The 18,132-nt window shown below is 36.0% G+C and overlaps 1 protein-coding gene across 3 annotated transcripts in view; it reads left to right on the forward strand.

Moving 5' to 3' along the window:
* EPHA3 (EPH receptor A3) overlaps window positions 1-18,132 on the forward strand; it is a 365,092-nt gene that overhangs the window by 281,811 nt on the left and 65,149 nt on the right. For 2 of the 3 annotated variants that reach the window (XM_027102800.1, XM_027102802.1), the window contains exons 6-9: window positions 153-277; window positions 3,344-3,506; window positions 10,862-10,964; window positions 11,661-11,728. In XM_027102800.1, coding sequence (XP_026958601.1) covers window positions 153-277; window positions 3,344-3,506; window positions 10,862-10,964; window positions 11,661-11,728 — 459 coding nt within the window. The remainder of the gene's footprint in view (window positions 1-152; window positions 278-3,343; window positions 3,507-10,861; window positions 10,965-11,660; window positions 11,729-18,132) is intronic. The other variant, XM_027102801.1, reaches the window with a different exon arrangement.

The raw sequence follows: 18,132 nt of genomic DNA on the forward strand, positions 1-18,132 counted from the left end.
CTTTGAAATGGAAATAGTCCTTTCTTGCCAAAGATTAGAACAACAATAGACTCCATTTGCTTGTTCCCTTGCCTCTCTGCTCTTCTTTACTGCCCTTCCCAATCCGATTAATTTTCCTCATCCCATCATCCCCTCCCATCCTCTCTTTACAGCTCCATCACCTGTCATGATGATTAAGAAAGATCGGACATCCAGAAACAGCATTTCTTTATCCTGGCAAGAACCTGAACATCCTAATGGGATCATATTGGACTATGAGGTCAAATACTATGAAAAGGTGGGGAGATAATGTTAAAGGGTTGAGTTGTGTAGGGAAAGAGGTTACCTAATCATGAGTGTGCTCTTTCAGAGAAACCAATGACGCTGCTAGCAAGTGAAAGAGCTCTGTTTAGAATTCTGGTCGTGTGATACCTTTGATTTATAGGTAGAAGAGGGTTTAGAAATCATTGTGTCAAATATCCTCCATTCTATAACAATAAGCCATAGCAAAAGATGTCACTATCAAACGTTAAGTCATCTAGTTATGGTATTAGAGATGACATTTGTGTCCTTCCACACTGAGACCCCTGTTCTACCAACTATTATATAGCGATTCCTTAATCTATTGATGAACTATTCCTGAGTTCATTGCCTTAAGCATCATTTCCTGACCTTCACATTCACATGAATTTCCTTCAATACAGATAGGAACATTGAATTAATAATGAAACGATTGTGTTATTGAACTGATGATGGAAAGCTTTCTTGACTTTGTACAAGGAAATGTAGATGAGAGTGGGTAGATAAGTTTGCCTCACATCATAAAATTGTGGTTCAGTAATGCAATTATAAAAAATAGGTACACGATTATTTATAAGTAGAATTTAAGGCATAGTATTTCATCACTCTAAGTACCACTTATTTCTCCCTGGTTATAAATTATGGCTAGGTTTGAAAGCAAGATGTATTCAAATCTTATCATTAGAGCTGGGTGGTTTTATAGCTACCAATATGAACATGACATATTTGTGTATCTGCTGCAGTTTACAAAGTATTTTAAAATGAAATAAAAACAAATTGTGAGTTGATATAGTTTATATTTACAGACTACTTCTGCATACATTATTTTGAGCTGTCTGATAATCTGATGAAAGTGGGCAAATAGGTTCTTTTACAAATAAGAAAACTGAGTTGATGGCATTATCTATTATTTCTCACAGCCTCACTGCTAATAAACATTAGCTCTTTGTTTTGAATTCTGGCAGCCATGACTCCTCATGTAGTATGTTTTCCCCTGTATTGCATACCTTCCTCTACATGAAAATGGATTATTTTAGAGATATGAGAATTAGTGGTATGGTCAGTTGTCCAAAAAAACCCACAATGTATAAACATTCCTTTGCACTATGTAGTTATTCTGTTTATTGAAGTTAATGTATTTCACAAATGTGATCCCATTTTTTTTCATACTGCCCCCTACAGGGAAAAAGGTATGTCTCTTTCACTGAAAGAAGGTGAGACCTTATAAACCTCACTGTGCCAAAATCATAGTATAAGTAAGTTATCTCCTAGCTTTCAGTGATCCACTGTGGTACTGTCAAGTACTCACTTGATCGTGATCTTCTCTTTTTAAAAGTGTGACAAGATAGACTGGGCAAATATAAGAATCCATGTTTTATAGATGATACAACAAAATAAAAAGACAATTAATGATGCACCTTAGTTCAGATTGGATAGTAGAGCCAGGGAACACCCAACTTGTAGATCTATGAAGCTGATTCAAAAATACTACGAAACTACCTTCATATCTTTTACAAACATAAAGCATTTTCTGAACTTATTTCAAACTCCACTAACAAAGCACAATATACATCCATATTTTAAAACAATATTAATTAGTGCAGGAAAAGAATGACTGAATCTATTATTCTCTAAGCATTTTAAATTTGATGCATATTTATGTGTAATATTATTTTTAATATACTTTATATAAACATTTTTTATAGCATACATTCATAAATTTTAAAATTATTTCCAAATATATATATAATGCTTAGAAATATTTTGAGCATTTTGCTAGAATTTAAGCTCTACAAAGTCTAGCTTTCTCGACTGTTTAGTTCATTAATGATGATGAACAGAGCCATGTTCTGGGTATATGATTAATAATTATTTTTAACACATGAAATAATGATTTCCACAAAATAAATATATTCAGCCCTCTTCATTATTTATATACTAACTCAAATGCTATCTGATACACAACCAGCATTTTTAACTAAAAAGTATCTATAACACACTACATTTTTTCTGTAATATTCTATTTAGTTTTGGTTGAGGATATGCATTGTTCTATATCACCCACTCTAGGTCCCACACCAGGTACAGGGATATTCCACCATTACTTGAAATTAGGTGACCCATAAAGTGCTCATATACTAACGTATGTTAAAGGAAAAACACAATTCCTGGAAGTCCATTTTGGTAAACAAGGCTTGACATAAAAAGTCTTTACAATTAATGTGCAGTGTGAATCTCCTAAAGTACAATGTAAATCCTTTTGGGAAATATTTCTAGACTTTTATCTGAAGATTTTAGTCTCTACAAACCATAGTGACTTAGATTAAACACAGTGCAAATATAGCTGATACTAAGAAAGTTATTAATGTAGAGTTTATACATAAAACCTGGACCTTTTTAAGTTTAATATTTTACAGTTAATGGAAATATTTTCTGAGAATCAGTAGGACATTCCTGTTAAGTTTAATTCAAGGGGGTATTTTTGTCTTTGTAAGTTTATTCTTGGAATTAGACTGAAGCTTTCATTCAGCCTCAGCTTTGAAGAGAACTTATTTTCATCCACATATTCAGTAATTGGTAAAAATGAAAATAAATTTTCCTGCATTATGTGCAGGGAACAAATTATTTTATCCAAGTTGGGAAATTCTGTAAATATTTTTTTTGCTTAAAAATGCCTCTATTAGGGCTTCCCTAGTGGCGCAGTGGTTGAGAGTCCGCCTGCCGATGCAGGGGACACGGGTTCGTGCCCTGGTCCGGGAAGATCCCACATGCCGCGGAGCGGCTGGGCCCGTGAGTCATGGCCGCTGAGCCTGCGCGTCCGGAGCCTGTGCTCCGCAATGGGAGAGGCCACAGCAGTGAGAGGCCCATGTACCGCAAAAAACAAAAAAAACAAAACAAAAAAAAGCCTCTATTACATTCAGAAAGTTAAATGATTGTCACCTCTTTTATCTGTCCTATGAGCTGTGTTAAAAATTTGAAAGAATTGGTTTTGAGTGGTTCACCTTTTTACCATTTGACAGCATTAGGAAGATTCGATTTTAACATGATTTTTCTTACCTCAAAGCAGGAACAAGAGACAAGTTATACAATTCTCAGGGCAAGAGGCACAAATGTTACCATCAGTAGCCTCAAGCCTGATACTACGTATGTATTCCAAATCCGAGCCCGGACCGCAGCTGGATTTGGGACCAACAGTCGCAAGTTTGAGTTCGAAACTAGCCCAGACTGTACGTATTTTTTCAATATAGTGTATGGGGGAAAGGGCTGTTGCAAGGGTGTCTGATAATTCATTCTCACTCTAAGTTTTAGCTAAATGTGATACACTGAAAGTATATTGCTTGGGGGACATTTAACAATTTTGCATAGCATTGGGTCTGTTTACTTGTGTTTGTGTAAATGTACATCTGTGTGTGTGTGTGTGTGTGTGTGTGTGTGTGTGTGTGTTTCTCTTTTACAAATCGAACATATTCTAATGCCTGGAATGCTTCTGATCTTCTATTGGCCATAAATTCCTTTGAGGGTCATTATTTAATATGGTAACATTTTAACTTCTAGTACCTGTTAATTCAGATATTTCAGGTTCATTGTATGGTTCAATGAACTACAAAAAAAGAAATGTGATGATCCATGAGGAACTTAATATTGTTTTAATCCTTAACACATTTAATCTTGTATTACTTGGAGGTTAAGGATTTTCTAAACCTGATTCATCACCTCATTCACATTCACAAGTAATTTGGTTGGTCCTGTGTGTCTGACACTAAATTTATCTAAAATTGGCAAACATTTTCCCAGTAACATTCTGATTTTCTTTAAATGCATTCACTTCATATTAGAAAAACCCTCTGCTAAAATATAAGTTTCAAAAGGGAAAATCATGGCTATGATATTAATATAAAGTGAACACAAATTAAAGATTTTATTTAACTTATTAATTAATGAAGAGACTAGTAAGAGAGTAAACTGATTTAAAGAGAAATTTGAAGAACAGATACATATACACATATACATACATATTTGTATATGTTGTGTCTGTTTGTGTGTATGAGTGTGTAGACAATCAGGAGTACTTAAACAAATTGGTTAATCTGTCCAAAACTGGTTAATATACTATAAGGCAATAACTATAATGATTGGGCTCATCTTTTCTAATGCACATAAAACAGTCATATCTCTAGTGAATATATCATTCTAGTTGTAATGAGAAAAATCACATATATAACTATTCATTGTCTACAACTAACTTCATAGTTGCAAAACAGGCCAGGAAGACAATCAAAGATGAACACGCTTTAGAAACAGATTATCCAGGGAGAGTCTGACAATGCCTAGCATTCTACCGAAAGGACACACAGTAATCTCTTTTGACAGTTCCAATTTGCCATTTCTCCCTGGCATCTATATTTCCTATTTTCTAAATATTTTATTCATGGTATAAAATCACATTGTTATTGGTATGGTAATATTTTATGCCCAAATTTCATCCCTCATAGAAACATTCAAGATTAACAAAAATTATAAAAGTTGTTTAAGTTAATATGGTAAAGTAAATATTTTATGGCACACTTTTTGTCAAACAATTAGAAATGCTGTTTACAATAACAAGCTCTACCTTCTACAGGGTATAAGAATCTAGTGTTAGAAATTATTATCTCACAGCTGAAGCATGACAATTCTTCTACTCAAAGGAGAGCTGCCATCCTCAAAAACATAAATCTACACACTTGGCCCTCCAGATCCACAGGTTCCACATCCATAGATCCAACCAACCTTGGATCAAAAATATACAAAACTATATCTAATATCCTGTGATAACCCATAATGGAAAAGAATATGACAGAATTTGAAAAATAATCTATATATGTATAACTGAGTCACTTTGCTGTACAGCAGAAATTAATACATTGTAAATCAAGTATACTTCAATAAAATTTAATGTATATTATATAGATATAATATATACAAAAAAATTCCAGAAAGTTCCAGAAAGCACAGCTTTAGTTTGTGGCAATCCAGCAACTATTTACATAGCATTAAGTTGTATTAGGTGTTGTAAGTAATCTAGAGATGGTTTAAATTATAGGGCAGGATGTGCTTAGGTTATATGCAAATACTACACCACTTTATGTAAGGGACTTGAGCATCCTCAGATTTTGATATCTGTAGGGGGTCCTAGAACCATTCCCCCTTGGATATCGAAGGGGATTCAAGTCTCAGATGTGGAGACTGTACTTCAAGACCTCTCCTAATCCTCCTGTGATGGAATGAATATGGAGAAATCACTCTTTGAGGACATTAGAAACAAAATGCTGCAAAATACCATGGAAATCCATGTGAACAAGATTTAAAACAAATTAAAAATTTTAGATGACACAATAACAAAATATAATTGCAATTTAACATTTGTAATTCTAAATCTTTTTGTAAACTTTAAGTGGAGCAAAGAAAGTTCTTTGTTTTGAAATGATTATAGATTGAATTTTTTCAAACTTTTAAATAGTTATTGGAATTAACAACAAAACCTAGATTTGCTGTAGCAAGAGAGATCACAAATCACAGAAATATAAAAATCAAATGTTTATTATGTCATGTGGTAGAAATTAGGCATATTGGGGGGCAAGAGGGGCAGAACACCATTAGATAAATATGTATTATATTGATGCGTATTTTGGAATATCAGTCTAACCTCTCTTGTTCTTAATTAGCACTTAACCCTATCTGATAAATAAATTTGCAACAACAACAACAAATTCTAAAATTTTAATGTGATTCCAGATTTACCACAGATATAGTTGTGGTAGTGTTATGCATGATCATCTAATGAGACTTCAGTGTCTGAGGTTTAAGAAATAGCCCATTTGAAAACTTCAGGGTCTTAGGACTTTTTCAAATAAGTTTTATATTTGCTGTATTTCCATTGATTGATAGAGCAGATGAAAAAAGCATAGAGAGAAAGGGAACTTTTTTAATATCCCTCCTCTCCTTTTATAAAAATCTTTGAGTTGCAGAGTTTGATTTTTTTTTTTAAATCAGTTTACTCTTACTGCTTTACCATAGAATTCTTCCAGACTTTAAATATAAGTAAATATAGGTTTAAAAATTACCTTTTGTCTTAAGGGGAAAAAAGACAAAAATCAAAACTCTCCGTTTTTATAAATCAAAATGATATATTCATAAAAACTCTAAGGATTTAAGAGTCTTATTTGTTATAGATTGATATTTAAAAGATATAAAAAAAGGCTCATGTTTGGATTTCTTTAATGGTTTGCTGCTTATTCTAGTTTTTATTATTTTTTAATTATAAAGTTTTATTCATAACACATATAAATGTTTCTTAGTAGAAAATAGTGTATTTCTACCTGGAATTTAATTAGTATTTTTTTATCTTGTTTACAGTAACAATATAGAGGCATAGTGGATTATATATTTTCCTAAGTGCTTTAAAGTTTCTTACTATTTATGTGTCAGTGCTTTACATTTATTATCATCACTTTACAGAAGAGGAAACTGAGGCATAGGGAGGTTAAGTAAGATTTCTAAAGTTATACAATTGGTAAATGATCGATCTGATTTTAGAACCCATGTATTTTTGTGACAGTATGAAAAGCATTTGCGTAAACATTTCATTTGATCCTGTTCTATAAGCTATTAAGATACTATGATTTCCTTTTATCCATGGTCTAGGACACAGAGTTTTATATGTTTTTTCTGAGATTGCATAGCTAGTAAGTGGAGTCAGTGAGCCTCCAGATTTTGGAGTACTGATCCAGTGCTGCTATTGCATATTAATAAAAAAAAAAAAGGTCATGCTAAAAGTCCCACAGAAAGCATAGAGTGTATATGAGTAAAAGGACCTTCCTAGAACAAAGGTGACATCCACCAAAGCAAGAAGTCCCAGACTTTAAGAAACAGTGTGACATGTTTGGGAAAACAGGCAGTCCATTTGTCTGGAAAGCCTCAGTGGGCAGAAACTGAATCCAGAGTGTGTGCTTTGTGCTTGAGAAAGGCAGGCACAATGTAGGAGTTAGAGAAAGAACCCTAAAGGGAGCTGCCATGTATTGGGATGACCTCGACAAGCTGCTTCAACTTTCACTGCCTCAGCTTCCCTGTCTGTAAATTGGGAAAGATCATCGTGCATGACTCAATAGGGTTTTTATGTTGATTAAATTAATTGTTGTTTGTAAAGTGCTTAAAATATTACCTGGTATAATAGTATAGTAAGCACTCGGGGTGTGTGTGTATGTCTGTGTGTCTGTGTGTGTGTGTTTGTTTTGTGTTTAAATAAATCGTACATAATTTGAACATCCAAGGAATTTCCAGAGCAAAAGTATGTGGGATAAAGCTGAGATCTGGAAATGGAGGATTCTACTGGATATTACTATTCAAGAAGATTAGCTCAGGGACAATTTAGTCAGCACTCCTAAATGTTTCATACTGCCTTTTTGTTGTTTTTAATGAATGGGTATGCAGCAACTTTAATCTCTTGGACCCTATTTTTAGGGGACATTAAGAAAGCCTGACAAAGGTAGAATGGAATCATTATATAGAGAACTTTATATACCAAGATTAGATATTCATATGTAATTTTGTGGGATATGGAGTACTTTTGCCAATTCTTTACCGGGAAAATGAAATAATAAAAATATATAACATTTATTAAACCCTTATTGTATGTTTAGCACTGTTCTAGGCGTTTAACTTGTATTAACTCCTTTAATCCTCACAACAATCATATTATTATGTCACACAGCAGATTGGTACAAAGCCAGTCATTCTGGTTCAAGAGAACGGACTCCTTGCCAGTCTGCTTTAGGCAGAGTGGACAGCATGTGTAGGATGGACAAAAATGGGAAGAGACTAGAGCCAGGGGGAGCAGTGTGCTTGTGGGAAAACATATTCAAACTGAATTCCTGACATAATAGGTATCAGTTTTTGCCAGTATGCCACATAAAATTATTAGACAACTGTATAACACACAATTTAATCAATACTATTCATTCAAATGTTTGCCAATTCAGTAACCAAAAATGATCTGATTTGGTTATGTGCTTTTAGATAGTCTCTGGGATTCATAGATATCTAGAGCTAGAGGAAATTGTAGAGAGGTCTAGTTTAATCCTGTCTTTGACAAGAAAAGAAATAGAGAATTCTTCTTTTTTCTATCATGCTTTCTCTACCAGTTTCACTGACATTTATTTTACAAACTGGCTAAAATTTACCAGCGAATTCAGAACTTGCTGCTCTTTATAAGTTGCTACACTATGCAAAGTGAAAAGCATGAGATAAAGTGATTATTATATGTTCATGGAGCATTATTGAATTACAAGGTTAAGTTATTTACAAATGATTCACAGATCTATAGCCAGTGGAGAGGAATGTATCAGTCCATGTCTTCTGTGAAGCAGATATTAAGGTGGAATTGTGTGAGCTTCAGGGAGTGTGGGGATACAGATAAAAGGTAAAAGGGGAGGAACAGAAATGGCCAAGCAGAGCCTGAGACTGAGATGTAGGTCAGCCATCTATGAAGACAGAGAGAAGGCAGAGGGTTAAGGAGGGGGACCCTCAGAGAGCAATGCAGCTGTGAGGGTCTCACCAAACCAACGGGGAGCCTCAGCATGAAGATTGCCCTTACAGGACCGCTGCATTGGGCAGAAATGGCCTGGCTGCAGTCCCCTTGCCATGTTTTGTCATTGAGGAGAGCGTGGCTGCAGTGGATCCTGAAGGTGCAGCAGCTGCGAGCTGTCTGCCCACTGCAGGCTTGGCAGTAGGGAGATCCTAACAGGCACTCCCACGACTGCCACGTGGTGTAAACAATAGTTTTCTGATAGTAAAGAATAAAGTGCTTGCAACAGTTTATATTATGAGTATACCATCCTGTCACACTCTGAGTTCTTTTTTTCAGATACTTAGAAAACTTTTAACAGCCTATCTGCCATGTTTCTTTATTTACATCATTTATTCCCTAAACTGCATTATCTTAGAGAAAAACTTCCAACCTTAGATTTTTCATCAGGTTCAAGATGTGATATTGGCTTCTGAAGAGCTGATAGTATAACTAAACCTTCTCTTCTGAGCTTTTCTTTTGATACAGCACTGATTCATTTGTTTAATCAGCATTTACTACAAAAACTATAAATATTAAAGTATGAGTGCATGAGAGGGAATGTTCCAGGAACTGAGTATATTTTAGAGAGTGTAGAGATTAGAATGCTTATGGATTTTGTTAGCAGGTGAGCCTGGGGATTTAGGCAGAGAACAGATCCTAAATGGTTTTACATGCATTTTATCCAGAAAGTGATGGAGAGCCCTGCATGAGAATGACATAATCAAACTCATGGCTTAGAAGGAATACTCTGGTGGCCAGGTAGAAGATAGGAAAGGCCTGCAAGTAGAGATCCATTGGGAATTTCTTACTGTAATCCAGGAGAGAAGTGAAGACAGAAACTAAAATATTTAAAAGAATTTGGTGATTAATTGGATATAGAAAAATCAGGAGAGGGAGAGGACAAGGTGACTTTATGTTTATGGTCTACATCTTTGCTACTCAAAAGGTTGTAGTCTGCAATCGGCAGCATCAGCATCACTGGGGGCTCATAAGATATGCACAGTCTCAGTCCCCACTCCAGACTGACTGAATCAGAAACTGCTTTTTCCAAAAGGTCCTCAAATGATTTATGTAAACATTAAAGTTAGAGAATCATTGGTTTAGGTCAAGGGTCAGTAAACATTTTCTGTAAGGGGCTAGAGAATAAATATTTTAGTCTTTGTGTACATACAGTCTCTGTTGCTCCTACCTAACTTGGCTAATTGTAGCATAAAAGCAGCCATAGACAATGTACAAATAAATGAATGTGGCTGTGTTCCAATGTAATTTTATTTATAGACACAAAAATTTAAATTTTATATAATTTTCATATATCACAGAATCTTCTTTTGACTTTTTGCAACCATTAAAAAAATGTAAATTTTTCTAAGCCTCTGAGCTATACAAAAACTGATGGCAGGCCAGATTTGGCTCCTGGACAATTTTTGCCAATACCTCATGTTGGTGAGTGAATGAATGATGGGCCATCTACAAAGGTAGGAAATACAGGGACAGGAACAATTTGTTGGTAACATGTGTTGAGGTACATAGGACAGGTATGATACCACCTTTTAAATAAATACAGATACTGGAGACTAAACAAGCTAATGAGAACGCTTTTATAGTTTCGTTCTGGGAAATCTTACCTATTCCCTATATTTCTCTGATAATTATTGTTTATTTGATGAGTTTCTTGCCAATGAGTATAGAGAAAACCAGTCCAGCATATTTTATGCAGTAGATGCCCAAATAGTTTTGATTGATGTCAGTGAAAGCAGAGTATTTAATCTTATTAATCAGAAATTTCAAGTAAAATTATACAAAATGTCTATTTTTTACACTCAGTGAAGAATTCTTTTTACATTGTATCAGACAACAAACCATATTTTAGGTAAAAGCAAAATAAATAGGACTTAATTTATCAACATTTTCACGTAGATGTTAGTTATGATGTGTTAATGCCTGGTCGTTTCTTATTTTTGCTCTCCAACCTCACAGCTTTCTCCATTTCCGGGGAAAATAGCCAAGTGGTAATGATTGCCATTTCAGCGGCAGTAGCAATTATTCTCCTCGCAGTTGTCACCTACATTTTGATTGGGAGGTGAGTTCACAGTCTGTTTTATGACTTACTTTCATTATTGCATTGCTTGCTCCCCTCAATTGCCACTAAAATCTGAAAAGTGTGGTCAATAAAATATTTTAACAATAAGAATGTCTCCACTTGTATTGTAGATATTTCTTTTTTTTCCTCCCTTTCTTTTGATTCTCCATCTTTAGTTTTGAGTTTCTTTTTTTCATTAAATTCTTGCCCCAGTCTCCAACACCCACCACTTCTTTTGACCTCACTCTTGGTTTTTACTTTCTTTTTTCAATTATCCCTTCTCTCATCAAATACACCCCAGATTTCCCTTACACTTTCTCACCCAGAACACTGGTAACACTGCACAGCACTAATCACTAACAATGGAAACTTTACCCTTCATTCATTCTAACAGCAGTCGTTTTTTAAAAAAAATACTATAAACACTTTCTAGGGCCATTATAAAAACTGAACTGAAGGGGTCTGCACAGTGGGGTAGCATCTCTCCATATCTCCTCATTAGGCAGCTCTCCAGGGTCCCCAGAGAAAGAGGCTTTCTCTAGAGGATTTAGAAAATATGAAGTCATTAAACTTTCACTAAAGCATTTAATTGTTTGTGCAAAATGCTTTATTTTTTGTGCTTTGCACATTCTGAACATACATAATTGTTTTAAGTATATTTTCTTTCTGTGTTCTCTTCCTTTGATTTACCTCTAGGTTCTGTGGCTATAACAAGTCAAAACATGGTGCGGATGAAAAAAGACTTCATTTTGGGAATGGACATTGTAAGTTTCTAAACTATTTGCTGCCATTTTGGCTTTACCAATTTCAGCTTTAGCAGTTGTTGATTTGTAATTGGATAACTTCCCCCCTGACAAAGAGAATTCAAAAGTAGTTTTATGGGAAAATCGAGCAAGTCAAATTTATTTTAAACAGAGAAGGGAATCCACGGCTCTGCATTAAGTAATTTTTACATGGCTGCATTTCAGCATACTTAAGCTAACGTGAAGGGTAACTGGTGGTTTATATTCAAATAATGCACATGATGGGAAGTAGATACTATAGTCGGCTCCGCGTGGCTGAAAGGCAAAGCATATCTTCAATTTCCTTATTACTAACTATTTGCTAAAATCTAAATAGGAGCCTTTTCCCTTTCCTAACTGCCAAGTAAATATAAACAACCTCTGTTTATGTGAAACGGCTTATTCCACTTTGTCAACCAACCAGGGGAGAGCCTTTAGAATAAACTGTTTATTTTGGAGGTACATGATATCCAACTGGTAGGAATATCAGGGCTTTTGCCCCTTATTTTAATACCAATTAATTTAGTCTCTTTTTAATATTTCTCTGAAAGAAATACTCTTTTAAGAAACCAAGTGTTTATATCTAATAAAAAGACTCATTTTTTTTTTCTTCTGGTGAAACAAATCATTCCAGGTGTTTTGCTTTTCCAAACTATGGCTGGTTATTGTGGCAATTACTAATCATCAGCCTTAAAGGGAATAGCATGTTCTCATGGAAATTAGTACAGAGACCATACTTATGCCTATATGCTCTCAAATAATCTCAATGTAATTAATATAGTCTTGTAAACATTAGTTTCTTTGGCTTTCACTTTGCTTTCTGAAAATAACTTTCAGTTCAACATACTTTGTATCAGTAATTGGCTTTCCATCTAAAAGTTGTAGCTTGACAGTAAAAACTTGATGACCTGTTGCTACCATGTAGGAGGAATATAGTAGATTGAAAAAAAAAAAAGTTTTCCAAAATGTAAATTGAAGTAGGATGGACAGAATGGCAGAGGTTGCAGAGAGCACTGTTTGTTTCGTCCATCTCATTGAAGGCATTGTAGAATAATTCACAAAAAAGCCCAAGTGTCACCTTCCTAATATCAATATCTCATTCCAGATTAGTTAGGTTACCAACTCAAAAGTCTTAAAAGAGTGCATGAACAAATCACAGGATATTTATCTAGCTTTTTCTTCACAATCCCACGAAACACTGAGTCACATTCACCATGCATAAATTAGTCAGAGTAGTTGCATTCCTGTGGATTAAGTTGTTCTTAATCTGAGTTGGACAATCGATATAAATATTGTCTTTAGGGCAAGACCATATTGATTTGGTTCTTTATACAGGAATTATACACCTCATGAACTTGCAGCACTGATAAATTTCTGTGTGCCAATTGTAAGCAGGTTTCTCTATCACTTCAATCTGCTTTAGCTGTTGCTTTTTATGGTGGAGTTTGTTGAAACTTTAATTTTCTTCAAATGCATAATATCCTTATGATAGCCAAACAAAAAAGAAATGTGTTTTATCCTAGCTGCAAGGGCATAAAGTATATGTATGTCATAAACTTTCTGCGTCTTAATGCTACAGCTGGTTTATTTCAGACCATTTATTTTGTATTACTTTGAAAAGCTCTAGCTATGAACTATTCCCTCCAGCCTTGTTACAAATCCTATAATATTGCTTCAAAAGGAAAGAAATGTGTTTCACCTCCTAAGATCCTCTCCCCTTGCCCTCTCTGGCCGGGCCTTTTTACTTTTTTGCTATCCTTAGGGCAACTCATGCTGGTAAAATGGAAATGTAAATTACTGTGTTTGCACAGAATGAGCTGTAAAGTAGTGCAGCTTAACACGTGTGCACGTGTTTATTATCTGGTTTTCTTGACACAGCCCAGTTACTCTGTGTGTTGCTCTTAATTATTGGTGTGAAGGGATTATGTGCTTGCATCCTGAATCACCTGATTCCTGGAACCTCTGGAGACAGCAGTTAAAAATCAGCAGTCAAAGCTCCCACAGTGAACAGGCCATTTTTCTTGGAGATGTGTGCGTGTGTTTATACTTGTATTGTTTCCCTAAATGTCATGCAGATAGAAAAGCAATTTACTTAACTTTAATCAATCACAATGAATTGATTGATTTTATTTGGGAATGACTATTTAATTTTTAGATTAGTTAGTAATACATATACTCTCTAGGGCTGACAGGAACGGAATGGTAACTCTACAGCACACTTTCAAGGCTGTTTGAAGCCAGCACTTATTTAAAATGTTTGAGACATTGTTCCTAACAACTCATTTTATAATCTTCTTTGTCAATTCCTTTTTTTAATTTAAGTATAGTTGATTTACAATATTATATTGGTTTCAGATGTATAGCATAGTGATTCAGGATTTTTACAGATTATATGCCATTAAAAATTATTACAAGATAATGGCTATAATTCCCTGTGCGATAACAGTATATCTGTTGCTTATCTAGTTTATATGTAGTAATTCGTATCTCTTAACCCCATACCCCTATTTTGCCAGTAAGTCTCTCCCAAATTGATTTCCTTAAGTTCAGCAAGGTAAAATATTTGTGATTGTTTACCAGGAAAAAAATTTCATTTTCACCTTATTTTTAAAAGTGCTATTTTTTCCCTTGGAAAGGAATGCTAGATTTTCTTAACTTACTGTTTCCTGACTTTACTATGACTAGTGGAAAATCAAAATTGGATGATCACATATTCTAGCCTCCATTTGACTGTCTTCTTTAAAATGTAACCAAATTGACTAAACAAAAAGATTCTGAGAAGACTTCATTTCCTAACGTCTTTTATTAAATCTATGGTTACTTTTACTGTTTTCCTTACCCCAAAGCAAGAAAAGTATGATAGCTTTCCTTAATCTGTTTCTTGTTTCAACAGTAAAGTGTTTTAGTACTGATAATGTAGAAATAGTTTTAGTGTGGTAATAAATTATAGTAGACCACTGTACTAAAGACTGACTGTGTTTATAGAAAGAAATGATGTTTATAATAAACAGCAGAAGCATGCAAACTGATGCATGAGCTCCAAAGAAACGGGCATTTCTAAGCCCAAATTCTGTCTCTGGGAAACCTCAGTGATATTCATATTTGTGAATAAGCATTCTTAACATGAAGATACTGATAATGGCCATAGTCTCTGTCATTTACTGGGCACTAACTACAATAACAGGCACTCAATGCTAGGCACTTGAAGAGCAAGTTTTCCAGAGCTTTCTTTCTCTGATGCTTAGCAGATTCTTTGTGCTGCGCTATTCAAAGTGGAAGAACTAGAAAAGTAGAGTTCTTCAAAAGCTACTCCACTCACAGTTTGCCCAAAGAAAGGGCAAAAAACTTACTATTTCCCCATTTCGGTGGATGTTGACTCCCTAGATATGGGTGTCATCTCAAATTATCTACACTCTGCCTCTGGATGGAGAGTGGCCAGTCTTTTGCAGTGTCAGGGTCAACACCAGGTAGAGGGAGGAGTGGCACTGACCTATCTTCTCCTACATTTTCCATGTGCTCCCTCACCTCCCACTCCCATTTTGCTGTCTCAAAATCATCTGAAGAGGGCTTCCCTGGTGGCGCAGTGGTTGAGGGTCCGCCTGCTGATGCAGGGGACATGGGTTCGTGCCCCGGTCCGGGAAGATCCCACATGCCGCGGAGTGGCTAGGCCCGTGAGCCATGGCCACTGAGTCTGTGCGTCCGGAGCCTGTGCTCCGCAACAGGAGAGGCCACAACAGTGAGAGGCCCGCGTACTGAAAAAAAAAAAAAAAAAACCATCTGAAGAAGTAGCTAAGGAAAATAGTCTTTACCTCCCATCTTTCATAATCCATTTATTCTTATGCCTATATTTTTTTACTCAAAACCTCTATGGAAGCTTCCCAGGAACATAAATTATTATGTGAGGTAACATGAGATTCACAAAGTCACCCTGTAGATCAACAAACTAATCATGTCTTAGCCCAGACTCTGAAATCCTGGACTCATTGGCCAAATGTCCATTGTGATGAAGGCTCTTAGGAACAATTGCTGTCATCACAGTCCCTACATCTATTTCATATGAACTATTATACAAAACTGGCTCAAAGAATCTTCAGTAATTCCAGAATGTTCAGCTGCAATTTTGCCAGTAAGATTCTTCTATTAAAAAGTGATATCAGAGACTTCCCTGGTGGCGCAGTGGTTGAGAATCTGCCTGCCAATGCAGGGGACATGGGTTCAAGCCCTGGTCTGGGAAGATCCGCATGTTGCAGAGCAGCTAAGCCCATGTGCCACATATACTGAGCCTGCGTGCCCTAGAGCCTGCTCTCTGCAACAAGAGAAGCCACCACAATGAGAAGCCCACACCCGGCAACAAAAAGTAACCCCCACTCCCCACAACTAGGTAAAGCCTGCATGCAAAAATGAAGACCCAACGCAGCCAAAAATAAATAAATACATTTTTAAAAAAAGTGATATCAGAAAAAGATAATGTCTGATTTTATTTGTTATTTTAGGATATTAAAAACACCTTCAATAATATAGTGTACCAAATGAAAAAATATATCACCATTAAGAATCCATGTCCCAACTGGGGATCCTGTGTAAGTCACAGGCAGCTATCCGGGAGGAGCTGCCCAGAGTGGACGCATTGGAGGTGCCTGCGACTCTACGAGTTCCACCTACCCATCTCTATCCATTCTGTCCGAGTCAGGTTACCTGTGAAAGGCCAAGAAAGTTTTATTTAGCCATGTGGCTGACAGGGTCTTAGTGCTCCGGCCGGGTGTCAGGTCTCTGCCTCTGAGGTGGGAGAGCCGAGTTCAGGACATTGGTCCACCAGAGACCTCCCGGCTCCAAGTAATATCAAATGCCAAAAGCTCTCACAGAGACTTCCATCTCAATGATAAGACCCAGCTCTACTCAACGACCAGCAAGCTACAGTGCTGGACACCATATGCCAAACAACTAGCAAGACAGGAACACAACCCCACCCATTAGCAGAGAGGCTGCCTAAAATCATAATAAGTCCACAGACACCCCAAAACACACCACCAGACATGGACCTTCCCACCAGAAAGACAAGATCCAGCCTCATCCACCAGAACACAGGCATTAGTCCCCTCCACCAGGAAGCCTACACAACCCACTGAACAAACCTTAGCCACTGGGGGAAGACACCAAAAACAACGGGAACTATGAACCTGCAGCCTGCAAAAAGGAGACCCCAAACACTGTAAGTTAGGCAAAATGAGAAGACAGAAAAACACACAGCAGATGAAGGAGCAAGGTAAAAAACCACCAGACCAAATAAATGAAGAGGAAATAGGCAGTCTACCTGAAAAAGAATTCAGAGTAATGTTAGAAAAGATGATCCAAAATCTTGGAAATAGAGTGGAGAAAATACAAGAAACGTTTAACAAGGACCTAGAAGAACTAAAGAACAAACAAGCAATGGTGAACAACACAAAAAATGAAATTAAAAATTCTCTGGAAGGAATCAATAGCAGAATAACTGAGGCAGAAGAACAGATACGTGACCTGGAAGATAAAAGAGTGGAAATAACTACCACAGAGCAGAATAAAGAAAAAAGAATGAAAAGAATTGAGGACAGTCTCAGAGACCTCTGGGACAACATTAAACACACTAACATTCGAATTACAGGGGTCCCAGAAGAAGAAGAGAAGAGAATGGGACTGAGAAAATATTTGAAGAGATTATAGTTGAAAACTTCCCTAATATGGGAAAGGAAATAGTCAGTCAAGTCTAAGAAATGCAGAGTCCCATACAGGATAAATCCAAGGAGAAACATGCCAACACATATTAATCAAACTATGATAATTAAATACAAAGAAAAAATATTAAAAGCAACAAATAACATACAAGGGAATCCCCATAAGGTTAATAGCTGATTTTTCAGCAGAAACTCTGCAAGCCAGAAAGGAGTGGCAAGACATATTTAAAGTGACGAAAGGGAAAAAACTAAAACCAAGATTACTCTACCCAGCAAGGATCTCATTCAGATTTGACAGAGAAATTAAAACCTTCACAGACAAGCAAAAGCTATGAGAATTCAGCACCACCAAACCAGCTTTACAACAAATGCCAAAGGAACTTCTCTAGGCAGGAAACACAAGAGAAGGAAAAGACCTGAAATAACAAACCCAAAACAATTAAGAAAATGGTAATAGGAACATACATATCAATAACTACCTTAAATGTAAACAGATTAAATGCTCCAACCAAAAGACATACACTGGCTGAAAGGATACAAAAACAAAATCCGTACATATCCTGTCTACAAGAGACCCAATTCAGACCTAGGGACACATACAGGCTGAAAGTGAGGGGGTGGTAAAAGATACTCCTTGCAAATGGAAATCAAAAGAAAGCTGGAGTAGCAATTCTCATA

The sequence above is a fragment of the Aethalodelphis obliquidens genome, unplaced genomic scaffold (assembly GCF_003676395.1).
Source record: "Aethalodelphis obliquidens isolate GAN/ISIS:26980383/991018 unplaced genomic scaffold, ASM367639v1 scaffold1, whole genome shotgun sequence".
NCBI lineage: Eukaryota > Metazoa > Chordata > Mammalia > Artiodactyla > Delphinidae > Aethalodelphis > Aethalodelphis obliquidens.